We start from the raw sequence: 24,911 nt of genomic DNA, 5'->3' as shown, positions 1-24,911 counted from the left end.
CAGCCTTATTGGAGCTCCTCTGTAGGTAACAAATTCCTTTTCTCTTGTTGCCTTTAATATTCTTTGTCTTTAACTTTTGGCATTTTAATTATGCTGTGTCTGGGTGTGGGCCTGTTTGGGTTCCTCTTACTTGGGACTCTCTATGCCTCCTGAACTTGTGTCTTTTTCCTTCACCAGGTTAGGGAAGTTTTCTGCCATTATTTCTTCAAATATGTTCTCTATCCCTTTCTCCCTTTCTGCTTCTTATAGCTCACCTACTATTCAAATATCATTGTTTTATGTTGTCCCACAGCTCCCTTAAGCTATGCTCCTGTTTGGTTTTTAAAAATTTTTTCTTCTTCTTGGTTCTCTGATTGAGTGATTTCTTTCTATCCTGTCTTCTAATTCACTGATCCGATCTTCGGCTTCCCATAATCTGCTGTGTATTCCTTCCAATGTGTTATTAGTACTATGTCATCCTTCATTTCCGATTAGTCATTTTTCATAGTTTTTACGTATTTTCTCATGCTGTTGAGTATCCTTGTAATCATTATTCTGAACTCTATATCTGATACACTTCTTTTAAAAAGTATACATATATATATATATATTGATTTCAGAGAGGAAGTGAGAAACATCAATGATGAAAGAGGATCATTGATCGGCTGCCCCCTGCACGTCCCCTACTGGGAATCGAGCCCACAACCCAGGCACATGCCCTTGACCGGAATCGAACCTGGGACCCTTCAGTCCATAGGCTGATGCTCTATCCACTGAGCCAAACTGGCTAGGGATATCTGATACTTTTCTTATCTCCATTTCATTTATCTCTTCTTCTGGAGAATTCTCTTGTTCTTTTATTTGGGGCTTGTTCTTTTCTTGTCTCTCCATTTTGGCTGCCTGTTTGGGTTTGTGTCCATGTATTAGGTAGATCTGCTAAGACTTCTAGTCTGTCATGCAGGACAATTTATGATGGCTAAAATGGAAAGGGCGGAAAAGAAAAAGTTTTGGTGAGGGTGATGAGAAACAAGCCCTCTAACATTGCTGATGGGAATGTAAAATGCCTTGAAAAATGGACTGGCAGTGCTTCAAGATGTTAAATACAGATTTATCAAATGACCAAGCAATTCCATTCCTTGGTATATACCCAAGAGAAAGGAAAAGATATGGCCACACAAAAATTAAACACAAATGTTCAATAGCCAAGGAAAAAACCCCAAATATTCATCAACTGAGGTTAGATAAACAATATGTGATATATCATAAAATATATTTGGCAACTAAAAGAAGTACTGAAACACGTTATAATATGAATGAACCTTTAAAACAATATACTAAGTGAAAGAAGTCACAAAAGACTATGTTTTATTATTTGATTTGTAAGAAATTTCCATATTGGTAAATACATAGAGACAGAAAGTAGATTAGGGTTTGCTTGGGGCTGGCAAAAGGGTAGGGATAGGAAATTATTGCTAATGGATACCAGGTTTCTTTTGGGGGTAATGAAAATGTTCTAAAATCTTGTCTGATGGCGGCCTAACCCAGTGAATGTACTAAAAACCACTGCTTTGTACTCTCTTTTAAAAAAATATGCTTTTACTGATTTCAGAGAGAGGAAAGGAGAGGGAGAGATAGAAACATCAATGATAACAAAGAATCATCAATCGGCTGTCTCCTTAAGGCATCCCAACTAGGGATTGAGCCTGCAACCTGGCCATGTGCCCTGACCGGGAAACAAACCATGACCTCCTGGTTCATAGATCGATGCTGAACCACTGAGCCACACCGACTGGCTTATTTGTACTCTTTATGTGGGTGAATTATATGGCATATAAATTATATCTCAATAACACTGTTAAAGAGAAAAAGTGTACAATCTACACTAATAAAAGAGAAAAATGGTAATTGGTGTCCGACGATACCCTTTTCATTGGCTAATCAGGGCTATATGCAAATTAACTGCCAACTAAGATTGGCAGTTAACTGCCAACAAGATGGCTGTTAATTTGCATATATAGGCACAATGCAGGGAGGCGAAAGGGAAAGCAGGAAGAAGCCCCCTGCCACTGACAGTGATCGGAAACCCAGGGGGGAGCTAAGAGCTGGGGGGCAGGGCAAAGGCGGCCCTGGGGCCGCCTTTGCCCTGCCCCCCAGCCATGATCGGAGAATCAGGCGCCTTTGCCGCCCTGGCCAGTGATAGCAGGAAGTAGGGGTGGAGCCAGCGATGGGAGCTGGGCACGGTCGAAGCTGGCAGTCCCGGGAGCTAGGGGTCCCTTGCCTGGGCCTAAAGCGAAGCCCACGATCGCGGGGCCGCTGCAGCTATGGGTCCCCGCTGCCCGGGCCGGACGCCTAGGCCAGAGGCGTCAGGCCTGGGCAAGGGGCCGATCCTGCGATTGGAGGGTGATGGGGGTCAACGCCTGAGGGCTCCCAGTATGTGAGAGGGGGCAGGCTGGGCTGAGGGACACTCCCCCCCACACACACCCAGTGCACGAATTTCGTGCACCGGGCCCCTAGTAAATAATAACAATGTATTGTGGAATTATAACACATGTACAAGTAAAATATAAAACAACAATAAAGAAAGAATGAGAGGGGGAATACACAGTTGTAAAGTTCTTCCATTATCCACAAAGTCACAATATTTAAAGATATACGGTGATAATATAAAATAAATATTGTAAACTCCAGAGCCATGGCTTGGATATTTTACCTAAGGAGAGAAGCAAACTATAAAACAGATAGCTCTAAATCTTCCCAAAGGAAATCACTTCATTCGTACAGTGTGGAGATCAAGCCTAAAGTTGCTCTTGAAAACAGTGGAGGTTGTGGTATTTGGTATAATAAAAATATGTATTTGATTTTTGTCTCCAGTTCCTGGCACAGAGCTCCTAAAACCATTAGGGTTTCCTAAATGATAGAAGTGTCTTTTTTATTCACAAGTCTCTTTTGATCACATCTGAATTTATTATTAACAAGGTGATACATAGTGGGACCCCCTAATTTCAGGATGGGTGCTGGTTACCATAAAGATGAAACAAATGATTAAAGAGTTAGAATTTTCAGTCTCACCATACCCTGACCCCCAACCTCTAGAGAGATAAGAGGGGCTGGAGATTGAATTCAATTACCAATGACTAATGATTTAATCAATCATGCCCATGTGATGTAACCCTGTACCACTCCTTCCTCCCAATGCCTTGCTCTGAGCCTCTCTTCCATTTAGCTGTCCCTGAGTTGTATCCTTTAAAATAAACTGGTATAGTAACTAAAGCACTTGGAGTTCCCTGAGTTGTTCCAGTAAATTATCAAAATTAAAGAGGGGAGCCCAGCTGGCGAGGCTCAGTGGTTGAGCATCGACCTATGAACCAGGAGGTCATGGTTCCATTCCTGGTCAGGACACATGCCCAGGTACCAGACTCGATCCCCAGTGGAAGACGTGCAGGAATGATTCTCTAATCAATTATTAGAGAATCAATGATTCTCTCTCATCAATGATGTTTCTCTCTCTCCCTTCCTCTCTGAAATCAATAAAAATATATTTTAAAACAACTGAAGAGGGGATCATGAGAACTCCCCAAATTTGTAGCTGGCTGAGCAAAAGTATAAGTACCCTGGGTACTGCATTTGTGGCTGGTGGGGGCATTTTTGTAGGACTCACCCCTTAACCTGTTGGGTCTGCATTAATTTGATGAATTAGTATAAGAACGGAATTGAGCCCTGGCCAGGTAGCTCAGTTGGTTTGAGCATCCTCCCGAGGGACCACGGTTGTGGATTCGATCCCCAGTCAGGGCACATGCAAGAATCAACCAATGAACCCATGAATAAGTGGAACAACAAAAATTTCTCTCTCTCTCGTCTCTCTCTCTCTTGGCAATAAATAGAAATGTAAAACAAATAATTGAATCGAGTTGTAGAACACCCAGTTGCTGGAGAATTAGAGAACTGGTTGGTGTTGAAGAACACAACACTTTTGGTGTTATAAATAGTGTCAGATAGCGCCACACATGGTGAAAGACTATTGAGAGGACAATGGTAGATTCATTAGAGATATAAGCTAAATTCTAGGTCAGCTATTTACCTGAGAAAACCTGGGAAAGAGAGAGAAAACTAGGAGACCCAGGAGAAGAACTAATCTTAGTTACTAGAACAATTTGTGCCTCAGGGCACTGTTAAAAATAATAGTGCTTACTCAGCAGGTGTGGCTAAGTTGGTTGAACACCAAGAGGTCCCAGTTGAATTCCTGTTCAGGGCACATGCCAGGATTGTGGGCTCAATCCCCAGTAGGGGCATGCAGGAGGCAGCCAATCGGTGATTCGCTCTTATCAATGTTTCTATCTTTATCCCTCTCCTTTCCTCTATAAAATAAATCAATAGAAACATATTTAATAAATAAACAAACAAACAAATAAATAAATAAATTCTATTAAAAAACAATAGTGCAATCAGCAGACAATTAGTGGCATTTAAAAGCTCTTTGTGGTCCTGGCCAGTTTTGCTGAGTGGTTAAAGCATCAGCCTGAGGACCAAAGGGTCACGGGTTTGATTCCTGTTCAAGGGCACATACCTTGTGGTTTCAACCCTGGCCCTGGTTGGGGTGCATCTTTCTCTATCTCTCTCCCCATCCTCCCTTCCATCCACTCTCTCTAAAAATCAATGGAAATATATCCTCAGGTGAGGATTAACAAATAAATAAATACATACATACATACATACATACATACTATGTGTGCTCAGGGAAATAGTCAGAGAGCCCTGACAAAACCACCTGACTGTAAGCATACCTAAAGCTGTGCCCACTGAGGAGCAAAATAAGAGGTGTCATACTGTATTGGCACAGATATTATTTGTTTAGGGACAGTTGGAATATCTAAACTAAACTAAATTATCTAAAACAACAAGCATGTCAACTCTCGCCAGTTTAGCTCAGTGGATAGAGCTTCAGCCTGCTGAATGAAGGGTCTTGGGTTTGATCCTGGTCAAGGGCACATGTTCAGATTGCAGGCTCAGTCCCCAGTAGGGGATGTGCAGGAGGCAGCCAATCAGTGATTCTCTCTCATCACTGATGTTTCTATCTCTCTCTTCCTCTCTGAAATCAATTTAAAAAAATTAGAAAAATAATAAAAACAAGCATGTCAAACTCAAAGGCTAACATGGGCCAAATAAACAAGGTTTAAGTTTATGTGGGCCACAAAAAAAACAAAAGCTTCAATTTTCATAGAAACGTAGGTTTATTTTAAGAGACATGCTGAAATACAAAGGGCTGAAATAAGTGAGTAATCATTAACATAAAATAATACAACATTTTAATATAAAAGATTTTCTTGAACATTAACTTACCAGACACTGAATGACTGCACAAATTAATAAGTGTAACGCAAATAAGCCTATTTTTCTTGTTCTCCGAAAGTGAAATATTTCCTGTTGCACACACCAAACAAGTCAGTCCAAGACTAATAATGTGGCAATTGGCTGCTAAAGTATTCACTGCTAGTATTAGAAATGGTGCGCCTGCATGTAAAGGAAAAGAATGCAACACGAGAGAGAGACAAGATGGTGGCGGAATAGGTAGACGTGTCCCAAGGCTTGTCCCAGAGCAGATAGAATGAGCAGCTGAAGCTAATAATACCCACCCCGAATTGGCGAAGCAGACTCAGCTGGTGAGACAGTTTGCAGCCGGGAAGGGCAGAGTTCCCTTGGAAAGGTAAAAACCAGGGCTTGAGCAGGAAAGTTTGCCAGATCTCTGGGCCCAGAGGGTCAGAGGGAGACTGCGCGGCACCCAGCCGTTTCCCTTGGGACAGGCACAGCCCCTGACTGGGGAAAGGAAATCTGTAAGACTGTTGGCACCGGGGGATTTGAGATCTGGGTGCCATAATTACCAAAGATTGAGCCCAGAGGGGGCAGCCTGAAGCACTGACCAGACCATGCAGTGCTGGTAAGAGAGGAGCTCATAGGGACTCAGTCTTCCCCGTTTCTGCGGCCAACGTTTGTTTGTTTGTTTTCACTGAACCCTGTTCATAGGACATTTCAGATACACACTCACCTGTGCTGAGGAGCAGGAGAAGGTGCGGACGAGTGGAATCTGGGGAGAGGCTGGGGAGAGAAGGGGGTCCAGGAGAGGTGGCAGCAAGTTGAGTGCTGAGTCACGCCTGAGCCCATGGACATGAAGAACAGTGTGGTGATTGCAGGGGTGGCGGGGAATGTGTGGAGGGGAAGTGGTTGGAGGTGGAAGAGGGGATAAATGGTGATGGAAAAAACGGAAAATAAAATAAAGGAAAAAAAAGAATAAAATGACAATAAATACCTATCTATCAACAATGGAATCTAAAAATTAAAATAAATGAACAAGGAATCTAATGAACAAGATAAACTGGTGAATAAAATAGAATTAGAGGCATGGAAACATGGAAAAGACTGAAATCTCAGAGGGAATGAGGGGTATGGGGTTGGGAAGAGATTAACCAAAGTTTTTTATGCCTATATGCATTACCCATGGACACAAACAATACAGTGGTGAAGGCCTGGGGTGGAGTGGGATCTAGGTGGAGGAGGACAATGGGGGGGCGGCGAAAGGGGCACATCTGTAATACTCTCAACAATAAAGATTAAAAAATAAAAATAAAATAAACCTAGCCCAAAGGAATCTTACCTAATAATAGACAAACATGTAAACTGACCATCCCTCCACTACGCTCACCAGCCAATCAGGAGAGTATGCAAATTAACCCAACAAAGATGGCCATTAATTTGCATATGTAGGCGCGAAGCAGCAGAGCGAAGACTGAAGGCTCTGACTGGAGCAAAGGCCTGGGTTCCGGGTGCCTGAGGAAAACTGGTGCCGGCAGCCAGGGGAAGGGAAGGCCTATTGCACGAATCTCTTTGTGCAATGGGACTCTAGTATGAATATATATATTCATATGTATGTGTATGTGTGTGTATGTGTTTGTGTATAGTTATATAAAGTAATAATTATAATGGTATATTGTTGGGTTTGTAAGATATTTAGACATTATATATATATCAAGAAAATCACAAACAGAGGGGGAGGAAAAAGAGCTACATAGGAGTAATATTTCTGTAGCTCACTAGAATTATGTTAGTATAAATCTGAAGCTTATTCTGATAAATACGTATATAGTATGCACTGGTGCAAATACTAAGGATATAATTTTAAAATATAGCAAAAAATCATTAATGAAATTAAAATGCAACATTAGAAAATGTTCACTTAATGTAAGAGAGGAATAGATATGAGACATAGAAAACAGTGAAATGTCAGAGGTAAATCCAACTATATCAGTAATAATATAAAGTGTGAATGGCCCTGGCCGGTGTGGCTCAGTTGATTAGGTGTCGACCTATGCACCAGGAGGTCACAGGTTTGATTCCTGGTCAGGACACATGCCTAGGTTGTGGGCTTGGTCCCCAGTTGGGGGCATGCAGGAGGCAGCCTATCAATGATGTTTCTCTTCCATCGATGTTTTCTATCCATTTCAATTTTTAATAATGGCTAGAACAACTAGGCAGAAGATCAAGAAGAAAATGGATGACCTGAACAATACTATAAAGTGACTAGACCTAATAGACATCTGTAGAATGCTCCAGGATACACATTCTTTGGAAGTGCACAGGGAATATACTCCAGAACAGACCATATGCTAGGCAATAAAACAAACTACAATAAACTACTATAAATAATGCTAAGTATGTTTTCTGCTAACATGGAATGAAAGAGGAAAACAAAAAGAAATTTGGGAAAATCACAATTACGTGGAAATTAAACAACGCACTCCAAAATGACCAAAGGATCAAAGAAGAAATAAAAAGGGAAATTAGAAAACATACTGAAATGAATGAAAACAAAGACACAACATACCAAAGCTTATGGGACACAGCTAAAGCAATGCTTAAAGGGACATTTACTGCTAATGCCTATATTAACTGTCTGTATGAAAAAAGAAGAAAAATATCAAATCAACAACCTAACCTTCCACCATAAAACCCTAAAAAGAGAGGAAACTAAACCTAAAATAAACAGAAGGAAGAAAGTAATAAAGACTAGAGAGAAACTAATGAAACAGAGACTTAAAAAACAAAACCGGTTCTCTGTAAATATCAACAAAATTGGCATATCTTTAGATTGATTATCCAGGAAGAAAAGAAAAAAAACAAAATTATTAGAGTCAGAAATGAAAGAGGACATTACTACTGACTTAGCAATAAAAGGATTATAGAGGAATACTATGAATAATTGTATGCCACTATGTTAGATAACTTAGCTAAAATAGACAAATTCCTAGAAAGACATGAATTCTACCAAATATGTAAAGAAGAATTAATACCACTTCTTTAAAAACTTTTCCCAAAAAATAGAAGAGGAGTGAATAATTATCCTGTTACCAAAACCATAGTAGGGCCATGAAGGAGGCAGCCAATCAATGATTCTCTCTCATCATTGATGTTTCTATCTTTGTCTTCCTCTCCCTTCCTCTCTGAAATCAATAAAAATGTTGGTTTGACATCTAAGAATCAATCAATGTAAAACACATATCAATATTAATATATAATATTATATATATTACTAGAGGCCTGATGCACAAAATTTGTGCAAGGTGCTTGGCCCTTGCAGCCCCGGCTGCCTTGCCAGCCCTTGCAGCCCTGGCTTCATCCGGAAGGTCTTCTGGACAGTCATCTGGAAGGATGTCCGGACAGTGTTTCTGCTGTTCAGTCAAATTAGCATATTAGCTCTTTATTATATAGGATTATATATTATATACAATATATAATATTATATATATTATATATTAATATAACATATTAATAGAATAAAGAACAATCTCAAAAGGTGAAAAAAGCATTTTAAAAAATTCAATACCTTTCTATAATAAAAACACAGCAAACTAGGAATAGAAAAGAACTTCCTCAACTTGACAAAGGGCATCTATGAGAAATGCACAGCTAACATACTTAATGGTGAAAAACTGGATATTTTCCCCTTAAGATCAGCAACAAGACAAGGATGTTTACTCTGTCCACTTCTAGTCAATACTGTGCTAGTGGTTCTAGCCATGGAAGTTAGGCAAGAAAAAAATAAAAGGCATCAGACTGAAAAAGACAGAAGTAAAACTATCTATATTCATAAATGATATGATTTTATAGAGAAAATCCTAAGGACTCCACTAAAAACTACTAGAACTAAATTGGATCTTGCTACCTTGTTCAGCAGAATACAATTTCAATATACCAAAATCAATTATATTTTTATATGTCTGCAATGAACAATCCAAAAATGAAATTTACAATAGCATAAATAAGAATAAAATACTTAAGGATACATTTAACAAAAGTGCAAGAATTGTACATTAAAAACCAAAAAACATTGTTTAAAGAAGTATAAAAATGGAAAAACATCTCATGTTCATAGATTGGAAGACTTCATATTAAACTGACAATAACCCCAAAACTGATCTATAGATTAAGTGCAATCCCTATCAAAATTCCTGCAACTGTTTATAGCAGCATTATTCATAATAGTCAAAAGGTGAAAAACAACCCAAATCTCTCTCAACTAATAGGTTAAAGAATGTGGTATGGAATATTATTTGGCTAAAAAAAACCCAATAAAGTACTAATACATGATACAACATGGATGGATTTGAAAACATCTTAAGTGAAAGATGCTAGTCACAAAAGACAACATATTACATGGTTCCATAGATACGGAAAATAGATTTGTGGTTTCATAGGGTTAGGGTGGGTAGGGGAGAATAAGGAATGATAGCTAAAGGATATAGGCTTTCTTTTTGAGGTGAGGAAAATGTTCTAACATTGACTGTGGTTGCATATATCTGTGAATATACTAAAAACACTGAATTGTACACTTTCAATATCACAACAAAGCTGTTAAAATGAAAAAAAAAAAGGAAGGGGACATCAATATAGATCCTCCGAATACTTAAAGTATAGACATATTATGATCAACTGTATGCCAATAAACTCAATAATATAAAACTGTCAAATTCCTTGAAAGACACAAATTATCAAATTCACTAAAAAGAAAAAAAAACCTGAACAGAAGAGTGGTATTTAACCACCAGTTCTCTAAAAGAAAATAAAACCCCTGATTCGTAAACATACCTAATTTCTGTGGTGCAGACCATGGCCAATTTTAAATTACTATCAATTTGACATCACTCAATGAAGACTGGTTAAGAGATGGTAACAATCAGCTCGTATTAACTGATATAAGTCAGTTCTAGCATGCCACTACCTGTATCTAAAAAAGAAAATTAAACTGTTATTAAAAACCTTCCAAGAGCCCTAGTCATTGTGGCTCAGTTGGGTAGGTATTGTCCAGTGAACCAGGAGGTTGCCAGTTCAATTCCCAGTCAGGGCACATGCCTGGGGTTTTGGGTCCCATCCCCCGTAGGAGGAATGCAGGAGGCAGTTGACCCATGTTTCGCTCTCACATCAGCTGTTTCTCACTCTTTCTCCATCTGCCTTCCTCTTTTTCTAAAAAACAATAAAAAAAAACCTTTTAAAAAAAGGAAGACATTTATGGGGAGAAAAAAGGAGACATATGTAATACTTTCAACAATAAAGAATTTTAAAAAAGGAGGACATTTAAAACACACACAAATTTCCAAGAAAACTCTAGGCCCAGATGTCTTCACTAGTGAATTCCATCAAACATTTAAGGATGATAGAATACCAATTTTAACCAAACTCTTTCAAAAAGTAGAGGAAGAGTTCTCCTCTATATATAATGGAGCCAGAATTACCCTGATACTAAAACAAACCCACTACAAGAAAACTAAGACCAATATATTTCATAAAAGTACATTTTTAAAATTTTGGGAAATTGGCCCTGGTCATCAGTTGGTTGAGCATTGTCCCATGTACTGAGAGGTCACCAATTCGATTCCCAGTGAAGGCACATGCCCAGGTTGCAGGCTCAATCCCCAGTGGGGGTTACACAGGAGGCAGCGAATTGATGTATCTCTCTCATTAATGTTTCTCTTTCTCTCTCTCCCTCTCCCTTTCTCTCTAAAATCAATAAAAAACATATTTTAAAAAATTTGGGAAACTGAATCCAGCTGTATATGAGTATAATAAATACATCATGACAAAGTGAGGTTTATCCCATAAATGCAAAGTTGGCTGAGCATTTAAAAGTCAGTTTAATTCAACAAATTAATGTAATAAAGGAGAAAAATTATCCTAAAGCAGTCAAGTATCTATTGACTGTCTCAACAGATAAAGATAAGGCATTTGAGAAAAGACAATAATACCTATTTATGATAAAATCTCTCAGGAGACTATAAGTAGAAAGGAAATTCCTCAGCCTGAAATAAGGCATCTATGAAAAAACTACAGCTGACATCATACTTATAATAGTGAAAGACTGAATGCTTTCTTCCTGTAATGATGCAAGGATATCTGCTCTCACCACTGCTATTCAACAATGTACTGAAAATCCTAGTTAGTGCAATAGGCAAGGAAAGAAAAGGCATATAGATGGGAGAAGAAGTAAAACTTTTTTGTTATCTTCACCCAATGATATTTTTCCATTGATTTTTAGAGTGTGGAAGGGAGGGGGAGAGACACAGAGAGAGAGAAACATCAATGTGAGAGAGATACATCGACTGGTTGCCTCCCACATGCGCCTGAATGGGTGCCCTTGACCAGAATTGAACCCACAACCCTTTAGTCCGCAGGTCGATGCTCTACCCATTGAGCCAAACCACCTAGGGCAAGAAGTAAAACTTTTTATTTGCAGGAATATCATGAGTGTGTAGAATGCCCTAGAATCTATAAAAAGTTATTAGAACTGCCTGGCCAGTATCTCTCAGTGGTTGAGCATTGACCCATGAATCAGGAGACAAGGGTTCCATTCCCAGATAGGGCATGTGCCTGGGTTGCAGGCTCAATGCCCAGTAGGGGGCATGCAGGAGGGAGCCGATTGACGATTCTCTCTCATCGTTGATGTTTCTCTCTCTCTCTCTCTCTCTCTTTCTCTCTCTCTCTCTCTCTGGAATAAAAAAAAATATTTTTATAAAATGTCATTAGAACTAATAAGTGCATTTAGCATGGTCTCAGGATTAAAGGTCAATATACAAAAATCAAATATGTACATTATATATAAATAATTAGAAAATGAAAAAAATTAAATACCATTTGCAATGGCATTAAAAAGCATGAAGTAATTTGGAATAAATTTTATGCATGACATGAAGACTATGATATATTGTTGAGAATAATTATGGAAGACCTAAAAAAAAATGGCAAAGTGTACCATGTTCACATATCAGAAGACTCAATAGTGTCAAAGTAGCAATTCTTCCCAGATTAATCTGTATATTCAATATAATTTCAAGTAAGATCCCAGCTGGCTTTTTGTGTGAGAATCGACAAGCTGATTGTAAAATCTGTGAGGAAATCCATGGGAATTGTGGCAGTTAAAACAATCTTTAAAAATAACAATATCAGAGGACTGACAATACCTGACTTTGAGCTTCCTATAAAGTTGCAGTAATCAAGACAGCATGGTATTTGCAAAAGGACAGAAGAAACGCAATATGTATGTCTGCCATTCTCATTGCCTCACTTGCATACTGCATTCCCCATGCCCCATAAGCGCAACATTCCAATACACTCTTGATGTATGGGGAATCTGGCAACACTCAAACATGTAAATGGTAAGCCTATTACTTTTATGATTGCTGACAGACAGGAAAGGCCACCCTTTTGGTTCCATTCAGAACTTACTTCCAACACAGAATCTTATTTTAAGAAAGACAAATGACCAAGAAACCCAATCATATCATTTCTCAAATGTGTTACTTCCCCGTATTTGCCAACCACTTACATTGAAAATGATGACAAAGAAGGGAAAGATAGAGCAACCACAGTTCCTTTTCCTTTCAGTCCTGTAGAATATGCACATGTGCATGTATCAAGAAGTGAAATAAAAAACAGCTGAGTTAATTTTGTGCAGCATTTCCACTGTTCTGGTAAGAAGTAAATATGCATGTATGAGCTACAGAAATATGAGTTGTGCAAATCTGGTGATTCTGCATGAGTCAGATACTCTTATGTTTGCATTTAAAATTGGCATTGTAGACCTAGCCGTTTTGGCTCAGTGAATAGAGCGTCAGCCTGCGGACTGAAGGGTCGTGGGCTCGATTCTGGTCAAGGGCACATGCCCGGGTTGTGGGCTCAATCCCCAGTAGGGGGCATGCAGAAGGCAGCCGATAAATTATTCTCTCTCATCATTGATGTGTCTATCTCTCTCTCCCTCTCCCTTCCTCTCTGAAATCAATAAAAATATTTTTTTAAAAATAAAATTGGCATTGTACAATTAATTCATGTTAATAACTTAAAATTTTAATTTTTCTTTACTTAGAATAATATTAAATGATAAATAAAAAGCACCATGACAAGGGCAACATCAATGGTCATAAATCATATTGATAGCATGTAGCCTTGATATGATGCGATGAAATAGCACTTTATCTCTGTGATCTTCCTCCCCAAAACCCATAACCCTAGTCTATCCAAGAGAAAAACACCAGCCAAATCCTAATAGATGGGCAATCTACCAATACCTGACTAGTATACTCAGAATTGTAAAGGTCATCAAAATCAGAGAAAGTCTGGGCCCTAGCTGGGTTGCTCAGTTAGCTGGAGCATCGTCCCATACACCAAAAGTTTGTGGGTTCGATACCTGGTCAGGGAACATACCCAGGTTGTGGGTTCTATCCCTGATCCCGGAGCGTGCAGGAGGCAAATGATCAATGTTTCTCTCACATCGATGTTTCTCTCTTTCCCTTTCTCTCTCTCAAAATCAATTAAAAAACATATCCTCAGGTGAGGATTAAAAAAAAATCAAAGAAAGTCTGAGACACTGTCACAGCCAAGAGGAGCCCAAGGAGATGTGACAACTAAAAGCAACAGGGTATCCTGGAGAGGATCCAGGAGAAGAAAAAAAGGGCATTAAGTAAAAACAAAGGAAATATGAATAAAGTATAGACTTTAATAACAATATATCCATATTGGTTCATTAATTATAACAAATGTACCATACTATTGTAAGATGCTACTGGGTGTGGAGTATATGGGAATTATTTATTGCAGCGGTTCTCAACCTGTGGGTCGCGACCCCTTGGGGGGTCGAATGACCCTTTCACAGGGGTCGCCTAAGACCATCGGAAAACACATATGTAATTACATATTGTTTACAGTAGCAAAATTACAGTTATGGAGTAGCAACGAAAATAATTTTATGGTTGGGGGGTCACTACAACATGAGGAACTGTATTAAAGGGTCGCAGCATTAGGAAGGTTGAGAACCACTGCTTTATTGTATCTTCTCAATTTCTCTGTAAATCTAAAACTGTTCTAAAAAAATGAAGTCTATTTAAAAAAAAACATGAAAAGTCAAAAGAGAGATGATAGGAGAAAGAAAAACTTTATACTTGTATTTTAGTACTTTTGATGATATTCTTGTTTTTTAAAAAGTATTCCACAGGCCGAAACCGGTTTGGCTCAGTGGATAGAGCGTCGGCTTGCGGACTGAAAGGTCCCAGGTTCGATTCCGGTCAAGGGCATGTACCTGGGTTGCGGGCACATCCCCAGTGGGAGATGTGCAGGAGGCAGCTGATCGATGTTTCTCTCTCATCGATGTTTCTGACTCTCTGTCTCTCTCCCTTCCTCTCTGTAAAAAATCAATAAAATATATTTTTAAAAAAAAAAGAAAATGTTCTTGGTTTTAAAAAAAAAAAAAGTATTCCACAGCCTGGCCGGTGTGGCTCAGTGGTTAAACATCGACCTATGAACCAGGAGTTCACAGTTCAATTCCCAGTCAGAGTACATACTCGGGTTTCGGGCTCAATCCCCAGTTGGGATGCGTGCAGAAGGCAGCCCATCAATGATTCTCTCTCATCATTGATGTTTCTATCTCTCTCTCCCTCTCCCTTCCTATCTGAAGTCAATTAAAAATATATTTTAAAGAGTATTCCACAATAAAGAGTTTATTTTTTATTCTTTTGGCTTTTGAACAAGAGGCCTCGCATTGTCATTTTACACTAGCCATGCAAATTATGTTGCCTACCTTGCCTCTGTCCCACCCTGTCACCCAGACATCAGATTGGTGTCTAGGCCCTTTTGAGTCTCTGAAAGGCTAAGAATAAAGCTGTGAGTGTGTCAGAGTCCAGCAGAGAAGGCCAGCATATGATGAGGTCTGTGCTCTGAGCTCTTCTAGATCCTGGGAAAGGCAGCAGCAGCCACAGAATACAGAGGTCCCCACTCAGCCCTAATGGTGTTTCTACGAGAAGCCCCCCTCACCACAGTGGACAGCATGGAGTTGTAGCATCCTAGAGCTGGAGGGGATCTCATTCACTTTTCTACCACAACGCCTTGCTCTACCTTTTAGAAAGGAGAACATAGAAACACAGAGAGGGGTAGAAGACTCCCAGGCCTCCAGAGCCCTCCAGCGAGTGAGTGACAGCCCAAGTCCTGCCCAGCCCAGAGCCTGGTATTGCCTCCCTTTGACCCAGATTGGCCCTGCCTTCCCCGGGCCTGAGTATTTCCTAGCAGCCTGAGTTGCTATCCCACATTTCCTCAAAGACCCTTCCTTGTTTCTCTGGGCATGTACAGGGTGTGTGTGTAGGCCCTGGTAGGATAAGGCCAGAAGCAGAAAGAGAAGGCTCTAGTCATTGCATTTCGCACTTGACTATTTCCCCTGGGGTGGAGGTGGGGGAGGAGAGTCTGAGAGCCACAGTGTGGACAAGGCCTGGTGTAGCCCACATTAGCAAGTCTTGAGACCAAAGAACTGCCATGGGTGTCACTAGGAAAGAATGCAGAGGCACCGGCAGCAGGAGAAACTTCAGGGCTGGAGAGCAGAACTTAACTCCAGGCTGACTGGCCCTGAAAAGTGAAATCAGACCTCCAAGGAGTCTGTGCTGTAGAGGGGCTCAGAGGGAGGAGGGCTCTGATCATGCTGCAGAAGTGTAGCCTCACCAGGGTACAGGAATCCCTGAACTAGAAACCTGTGGGCTTCCTCAGATCCCTTATAAAATGGCCACGCCCCTGGAGACTGTTGTCATAGCAGCAGCTGCCAGGGCTGACTGTCTTTCCCCTGCACCCTGGCTGCCTTGCCAGCCTTCAGCTCCCGTTACATGAAAAGGCCTGTGCTGCCCACTCCAGCTGCACATAAAGGTGTCTGGAGCCCACTGCCCAGGAACAGTTGTTTTTTTTTAATGTGTGTGTGTATGTAAATATATACATACATATATATGTGTATAAATACATATATGTGTGTGTGTGTGTGTGTGTGTGTGTGTATAATTTTATATAGAGAGGAAGGGAGAAGGATAGAGAGTTAGAAACACAGGTGAGAGAGAAACATCGATCAGCTGCCTCCTGCACACCTCCTACTGGGGATGTGCCCGCAACTAAGGTACATGCCCTTGACCAGAATCGAACCTGGGACCTTTCAGTCCACAGGCTGACGTCTATCCACTGAGCCAAACCGGTCAGGGCCCCAGGAACAGTTTTACAAAGTGGTTAGAGGTTCAGTTTCTCATGTCATATTGCTGGGATTTAAATCCCACCTTAGCTACTTACTATCATCTGTGTTTCTGTGGGAATAATCTGTAACCTCCCAGAGCCTCAGTTTTCTCACCTGTAAAATGGAGCTCCTTAGACTTCAACCCTCACTAGCAATAGTGAGCCCAGCAACACATCATCACAGGACCTTACATCAGCAGTAGCAAATCAAATCTATCAGAAGGATTATTTCACAGCCCCCACCCTGATCACATACAGACAAGGGGCCGATCACAATTCATTTGTAACAAATGGTTGTCACCATCGCAGGACCACCTTCACCTATTCCTTGTTGAGAGCCCTTCCTCTCAAGGGAACCCCAAATCAGCTATAATCAGGCAGAGACTAAGAGCCAATACCAAGACACTGTCTTCCTTTCCTCCTTTCCTGGTTCTAATTCCTTCTACCTCCCTTGTCTGCCCACCCCCCCATATTTACCAAGTTCTCATCAAGGACTAATTTGGCTTTCAGGGGCAACTGTGTCTTCTATCAGCAGCACTAGAAAGTAATCCTATCCTGAGACGTCACACTGAGAGAGGAAATGAAGGGAACTGGCCCAGCAGGGCACACACTCCTGGCTGCCACACTCAACAGGGAAAAGGAATTTTCTATTTGGAGTCAGAGCTCTTTGCTGAGATCTCCCCTAGATCTTTCCTGAGATTGGTGTGCTTTAAATTAATATCGTGTAGCTAATGTACTGAATAACAGAACCTGGATTCAAAGAATGAGAGAGAGAATCTAACAAAACAACATTTAACCCAGAAAAATAGAAGCTTCTGTACTTGGGTTAAAATGGACTTATAGAAGTGCATTAACAGGGATGTATGAAACAAATCTGGGGTGGGGGAGTCTCAGTTGACTGCAACTTAAACTGGATTCAACTGTAACCCTGTCAAGGTAGTTCAGTTGGTTAGAGCATTATTTAGCTACACCAAGGTTGCTGGTTCGATCCCCAGGGCACAAACAAGAATAAACCAATGAATGCATCAATGGGTGACAAATCAATGTTTTTTTCTCTCTCTCTTTCTCAAATCAGTAAAATAAAAAAGTCCCTAAATCAGTTATGCAATTTGTTTTTTTTAAACATATTTTTATTTATTTCAGAGAGTGGAAGAGAGAGAGAGAAACATTGATGATTAGAGAGAATCACTGATCAGCTGCCTCCTGCACACCCACTACTGGGGATCAAGCCTGAAACCTGGGCATGTGCCCTGACAGGGAATTGAACTGTAACCTCCTAGTTCATGGGTCGTCACTCAACCACTGAGCCACACCAGCCGGGCGATGCAATTGGTTCTTTGAAAAAACACACACAATTGGATTCAACTGTGATATGGCATCCACAGTATCTGCTATGATCTTAGGATGCATGTATAGACATATAGTGGCTATTCTAGAATGAAGGATGTGATAAGATCATTCCATTCTACACTAGTCAGAATATTTAGTATTTTCAGAGAAATTTACAAATTCAGGAGTATATAGGATGGTGAGTGACTTTGAAAAGATATATCACATCAGAAAGAGATGAAATAAGAGAGGAGGTTTTTTGTAAGAACATAACTGTTTAAGGATTAAATGAGATAACATATTGAAAGTGCTTTGTAAAATGCCCAATGCAACTGATCAATTAATGTTAATAAAAGAATGATAATTAGTAGTGTTAATAGCACTATGTCATACTATTATTATTACTACTATCATAGTTAATGCTTATAGAGTGCTTTCTATATGCTAGGTACTCTTTCAGGCCCTTCACATATACTGACTCATTCCTCTTACCAATCCTATAAGATAGGAACTATTATGATATCTCCAAGTTTGAAGATGAGGAAGTTGAGTCACAGGTCAAGTAGATTGTTTTACAGATGGGCAGGGGAAAGAACCAGAACATTGACTCTGGCGTGTCAGGCTATCAAGGGTAAGAGGCACTTTTGTATTTTATACTTGTACCTTCCAGAGGGCAGAACCAGGATCAATTCAATGTGTGTAAACTATTGGGAAGAAGATTTCAGCACAACAACATCAAAAACCCATTCTGAATTATTAGAATTGCCTGAACTTTCAATAGGGGGTCTTTTAATGTAATGAGTTCTCCATCACAGGATGTAAGGAAAAAAGGATAGAAATAAAGAAATGAATGAAATGGGGCTCCTCTTGTAAAGAGAGCATACAAACAATGAGCCAAGCCTTGGTGAAAAAAATAAACAAGGTATAGTGCAGTGCAACTTCATGGAAAATATATAAAGGTGAACTAATATCTGTCTTTCTGCTATCTCAGCCCAGAGTAAATTAAATGTTGGACAAAAAGTTACAAAATGGAAAATTTCACATATGAATTTGTTAGGAAACGTACTAGATGGTCACACTGGATTTGAGAGAAGCAATCCCAAGATCTTCACAGATCTGATTGCCACCTACCGTGAAAGTATAAAATTCAGAGAAGAGAGGTATAGTCTGCTCTCTGGAAGAAAGGGCATCTGCATGAGAAAGTAGCATCCAGGCATGGGGGTGAAGATCATAAAACCCAATTTGATCCCAAAATACAGACTTATAATGACAATTGAGTATGTTAGCATGATTTTAATCCCACTAGTCAGTGTGTGGTCAACAGAATTACTGCACAGTTTAATATGAATGTGCTCTGTGCTGAATCTATCTTTTTGGGTCTAGCAGTCCCACAACCCAAATATTTGCTAACTTAATGAATTAATATAAACTTCCTCAACCAGCAACACCGAGAGATGGCTAGTTAAGGATCTGAGTTCCAGCAAAATCTCTTGCTTCTATTATGAAAAAATGACTGAATAGTATATATATAGTTATATTATTTACATTAATATATATAAACACACACACACACATAAATACTAGTATATATGTAATGTCACACTCTTCACCAAAAATGTCCCCATTTCAGATAAGTTTCCAGACTATTTGTACTTGGACAAATACGTATTTTGATTTATGAAATTCAAAGTATTCAGTCTTTTTAGAATTACATACTTTACAAACTTAATTCTTTCTAGAATTCTAGAACTGAATGATAACCAAATTGGACTAGAGTTTCTATTTGTGATATAGGTATGGTGGCTCACAAAAAAATAAAATTCTTAAGTAATGGAAAAATGAAAGGTTATCTTTCGTGAAAGTGACAAGAGATGCAAACCATGTTGACAGAGCCTACATGGACATGATAGAGTTATGGGTGTGGATTTAAACTGGGAGAGGTGACGTATGGTATTGATTCATTAAGGAGAAATAGTCAAATTTCAGTGCAGGATCTGGAGTGTAGGGGAAATAATGGGCCTTGGTGACTGATGACGTGAGAAAGGGGGAGAGGTGGGTATCAGGGGAAGCTGCTGAGAGGAAGAGTCAATAACCCACAAGACTGGATACTGACTGCTGTCCCTGGTAACTAGAAAAAAAGGCAAATATAAACAAAGAGAGGTGAGTGACGATGCCTAGTGCATTGGGGATCTGGAAACACTGGCAGAGCTGCTGCACCGCCGTGGGTCAAAGTGGTAACTGGGGATCTGAGCTCGGCGGTGACGCGCGGCCCTCACGTGACCAGGAGCCTATGTCTGCCCAAGTCCCTCTCATCCTGGTCCTTTTTGCCAGTCCAGACACCGTCTGCCCTTTGGTCGAGGGGAAAAGCAGAAGGAAGGAAGTCCCCGAGGTCCTCTGAAATCGGTGTGAGTGTCAGTGCTGCCCAGTAGTCCCAGGGATCAGGATGGCAGAGAGTCCAAGCCTTTCCCTGTGCCAGCCCCGCGCCAGCACTTCGGTGCAGAAAATGGTGGTTTTGGGGGTGGGGAGGTGAGTGGACCAACCCTGAGAGGGAGCCACAGACACTTAGATACAGTTTCTAAATAATCCTTAGCTTCCACATCCCGCCTGAAAAGAAATGACGAGCACCGAAGGGTGGGGGTGGAGGGCACGAAGGACAAAGCTTGAGGTGAAGGGAGACATGGAGGGAGGTGGGGGTGCCTGGCTGACGGGGAAGCAGAGCCGCTGGCGCGGGGTGGGCGGCTGGTGCCCAGAAAGGGGCGCGAGTGTCAGTCCTTCCTCCCTACCCTCTCCCTTACCCCTACCCTGTCTGGCGTCCGTCTGCAGGTCTGCAGGTCACGGCGGAGAGAACGCCGGGGAGCAAACGGCCGGGAGAGGTCCGGGTCCAGGAGGGGTGGGCAGGGGCCGCGGAGGGGTGCGAGGGAGGCCGCCGGTGGGAACCGAGTCGCGGCGGCGTTCCCGCCCCGCCCCTGCCGCTGCGGGAGAGGCCCGGGGCAAGGCCTGCTGGGAAAATGGTGGGCTTTCGGGAAGGAGGGGGGCGACCTGGGCGGGGTCCGGGGGATCACGGCCTCTCGGCCTGAGTAGGTGGGAGGACCTGGTCCCCGAGTCAGGAAAAGGCAGCTTTGAGAACTCAGGGCCGGGGTTTTGGTCCCGCCACCAAATATGCTGACTCAACTGTCTTGCTTGTCTCTTCTGAATGACTGTGCTCACGAAGGCCGTTCCCAACATGGACAGATCCTGCCAAGCAAATGAGCAGCCACAGGGTTTGCCCGAGACGGACGAGGAGCAGCCTCGGGCAGAGCCCACGCCCGAAGAGCCTCATCGGGAGGAGCTTTGTCGGGAGGAGCCTCGTCCGGAGGAGCCTTGTCCGGAGGAGGAGGAGCCTTGTCCGGAGGAGCTTTCTACCGAGGAGCTGTCTTCGGAAGAGCAATCCTCCGAGGACGAGTTCTTTCCCGAGGAGCTCCTTCCCGAGCTCCTTCCCGAGCTGCTGATGTCCGAGGGGCGCCCCCTAGAGGAGCGCCTTTCCGGGCCGGACCTGTTCGAGGCGCGCCCTCCCATGGAGCAGCCTCCTTGCGGAGTGGGAAAACATAAGCTGGAAGAAGGAAGCTTTAAGGAAAGGCTGGCTCGCTCTCGCCCACAGTTTAAAGGGGACATACACGGCAGAAATTTGAGCAACGAGGAGATGATAAAGGTAGCAGAGGAGATGGAAGAGATGAAAAGAGTACGAAACAAATTGATGATCATGCACTGGAAGGCGAGACGGAACCGTCCTTATCCTAGTTAATGTGCCCGGCCTTTAATGCTGGTTTGCCTAATTTCAGTATTGCCACTCGAATCCCTCTCGCCATCTTCTTAATTTTAACTTTTTTTTGCATGGCTTTATTTAAGGTGTTTCGCTTGTAACTGGTGTAAAATTGGGCTTCCTTCCCCTCCCATCTGCAAGACTCCCTATCAATCATGTGTCTCATCCATTTGCATGGAAAGATGGACATTATATATTGTGAAGTGAAAAAAGCATTTTTCAAAAAGTATATGTAGTATCCCATTTTTGTAAAAAATGTATATTTATATATTAATATGCAAAGTAAAACAAAGTATATACTTCAAAGGCTTAACAGTGGCTGTTTTTGTGGTAAGATAATAGGTGTTTGTTTTTCATTTGCTTTGTTGGAACTTCTCATTTTTTCAGGACGAACACATTTTACTTGTGTTGCAAAAAATTCTACACCCCAAAATAATGGGGAAAATGTCAAGCAATTTATACACTATCACCTTATAAAGACAATGTAGCACTTAATAAATACTTGTCAGAACTTTGAAAAAGTAAATCCCATGTTTCTTCTGAATCTCAGGCAGAAATATATATTTAAGGGTCAATCTTTTCCCATTTAAATAGAAGTAATACTTGACTCACAGGGCTGCTGTGGAACCAAATGAGGTAAAAATCATGTGAGCTGTGTGTTTTTCCCCACCTGCAACATTCAGGACCCCAACCCCTAGAGCAAGCATGTCAAACCCGAGGCCAGGAAGGAGGGCTTATTTGCATTCACAATTCCTGTGAGATTCCAGGTGAATGCCACATTTTATTACGGCCCTGCTATTCTCTTCCTGTGGATACTGTCATGTCTGCTAGGCACAGCTGTCTGTCTCTTGGGTCCTGCTCCTTCCATGACCCCCACCCATCACTAGGTGCAAAGTCTCACTAATCGCTCTGGAGTCCGTGCTGAGCCAAAGCTGAACTGTGTCTCCTACAAATATTCAGTGAATGCTCCTCCTCCGATGCCGGGGTCCAGCCCCAGCGGGTCCAGGGGTCCCCAAAGGTGTAGACGGAGTCGGCGAAGAAGGAAGGGCACGGAGACAGTGTTCAGTTGATCAGCAGCCTAGCCAGGATCTCCAGCCAAGTTCTGGTCTCGATCTCCAGAGAGGTTCTGCTTAGGATCTCCAGCCAGGTTCTGTCCAGGTTCTCCAGGCAGGTCCAGTCACCAGGTTCTAGTCAGGCTCTCCTGCCAATCTCCGCAGTCAGGTTTAGTCCAGGATCCCCTGCCATGCTCTCTCGCCAGGCTCCGCCCCCAGGCTCCGAGGCCAGTCCCTGTCCAGGATCCTCCGGCATGCTCTCACCAGCTAAGTTCTTCTGTCCCTAGAGAACGTTCTGTGTAGGTACTGTGCCTAGGCTCTGTCTCTCTTGGTCCTGTCTTCCAAGCCCTGTGTCTTCCTGTCTTGTTACATCTGTATTTATACCAGTTCATTTTAATCCTGTCAATCTCTATTACAAAGGTTAGGGCGTTTCTTATCTCCATTCCAGGGAGTAAAGATTATGTAGCTTAAGCATGATTGTAGTGATTAACTACCCGCCTGGCACTTAGTTAAGGAGTTTCATCCCCTCCCTGACTTCAGGGAAAAATTCCTACGTGGGGAAACAACCTTTCTCGGGGAGGTGACCTTGGTTAAAACACAGCGCCAAGAAGGTGAGCAAACATATTAAGAACCGTATGCCATATATGCCAGGTCCCTTGAAACAGCAAGGATGGACCGGCTCCCGGCACTCCAGCTTTAATATTATACTTTCCCAGGTGGATACCATCCCAGTGCTGCTTAAACCTCAATGTCTTAAAGAACTCTTAGCAAAATAGTCCTATTTTTTTTCTGAAAGCTTCCCTTTTCTCCATTGGACTCAAACATGAGTTCATTGGATCCTGGCTAGGAAGCAAACTTGTGAGCCAGACACAATGATGTGTACTTGGAATTGGAACCTCCCTCCCAAATAATCTCCAATGATTTTGGTTTTAATTGCTTAATACTTACTTTAGGCTGAGCTCTCTCTGGCAGGCTTGCCTTAACAATTCAGCTGACTTGCTCAACTTGTTTACACTAAAGAGGAAAGTAAGGCCCAAGCTTGAACTTTTCCTTTCTACCCCACCCATATCAACAAAAGTGCTTTACAAGTTGTTAAAATTATATATATATATATATATATATATATATATATATATATATATATTTAACGTAAAAAAGAATTCAGACCTGTAAAGAATTTTTGTGAATTTATTTGAGCCAAACTGTCGACATATGCTGGGAAGCAGAACCTCAATGAATTGAGATAATGCTCCGGAGAATGGAGGGTTACATCTGTATTTATACATTGCAATAAAAGGAAAGGGACTTAGGTGAGTTACATGAAATCCATTGGGGATAGATTAAGGAGGTGGGATAGAGCAAAGCGGGGAAACCTCTGGGATAGGGTAAAAAGTGAAATGATGGACATATGCTTCTTTTACACAGATGGATACAGGATAGTTTTACACAGTTAACAGTTGATAACAATAACAATGAGGGAATGTCCTGGTGCTATTTGTTGTGCCCTGAGGGGTCCAGAAAAAAAGGAAGTTACAAGTTACCCAGACATCTTGCAGATATGTTATCTTAGAGGCAAAAAGACAGATAGGCTCAGTTAAGGTAAAGGTTGACCTTGTCCAGGGAGATATCAGCCTAGGAGGTAACTACCCACCATAACTGCTTTTAGTTAGTTTAATTTCAGACTATTCTTTGTGGTTACTTTAGGTCTCTGAGTTTGCAAGACTGCCACGCAGGCCTCCCCTGAGCTTGTCAGGTTAGCATGTAGCCCCTTTCGTCATATATATATATATATATATATATATATATATATATATATATATGTATATATATATCAGATATTATTTTTCCTCTGTTAAACTACGTTTATAAAACCTGTGATTTTGTTCTATTAATCTTGTTCATTCTAGTCACACAGATGGTGGTTAATAATTCTTTAAAGAATGACTCGGGCCTGGCCAGCATGGCTCAGTGGTTGAGCGTCCACTGGGCCTATGAACTGGAAGGTCAGGGTTCAATTCCCTGTCAGGGCACATGCCCAGGTTGTGGGCTCGATCCCTGGTGTGGGACGTGCAGGAGGCAACCGATCAATGATTCTCTCTCATCATTGATGTTTCTATCCCTCTCTCTCTCCCTTCGTCTCTGAAATCAATAAAAATATGTTTTTAAAAAAGTATGAGTCATGAACC

General features: G+C 41.4%; 1 protein-coding gene and 1 long non-coding RNA gene across 2 annotated transcripts; one reads left to right on the top strand and one right to left on the bottom strand.

The window, feature by feature from the left end:
- Positions 1 to 326: 326 nt before the first annotated feature.
- On the bottom strand, positions 327 to 21,086 carry LOC132225211 (uncharacterized). The gene is made up of 3 exons (XR_009450816.1): positions 20,676 to 21,086; positions 4,169 to 4,334; positions 327 to 955 (listed from the first exon to the last, which is right to left on the bottom strand). It is a non-coding gene; the product is annotated as an uncharacterized LOC132225211 (long non-coding RNA).
- An 11-nt stretch (positions 21,087 to 21,097) lies between these two features.
- Positions 21,098 to 21,986, top strand: TCEAL1 (transcription elongation factor A like 1). Its single transcript, XM_059680500.1, has one exon. It carries the CDS (start codon positions 21,098 to 21,100, stop codon positions 21,653 to 21,655), a length of 558 nt encoding a protein of 185 aa, XP_059536483.1. The 3' UTR covers positions 21,656 to 21,986.
- Positions 21,987 to 24,911: the final 2,925 nt, after the last annotated feature.

Source organism: Myotis daubentonii, chromosome X (genome assembly GCF_963259705.1).
Source record: "Myotis daubentonii chromosome X, mMyoDau2.1, whole genome shotgun sequence".
Lineage (NCBI taxonomy): Eukaryota > Metazoa > Chordata > Mammalia > Chiroptera > Vespertilionidae > Myotis > Myotis daubentonii.
Note: the sequence above shows the minus strand (reverse complement) of the source record. Positions and strands in the feature narration are given on the sequence as shown.

What these genes read in the sequence shown, in the direction of transcription:
- TCEAL1 (XM_059680500.1), top strand. Translation starts at nt 21,098, where the DNA reads ATGGACAGATCCTGCCAAGCAAATGAGCAGCCACAGGGTTTGCCCGAG.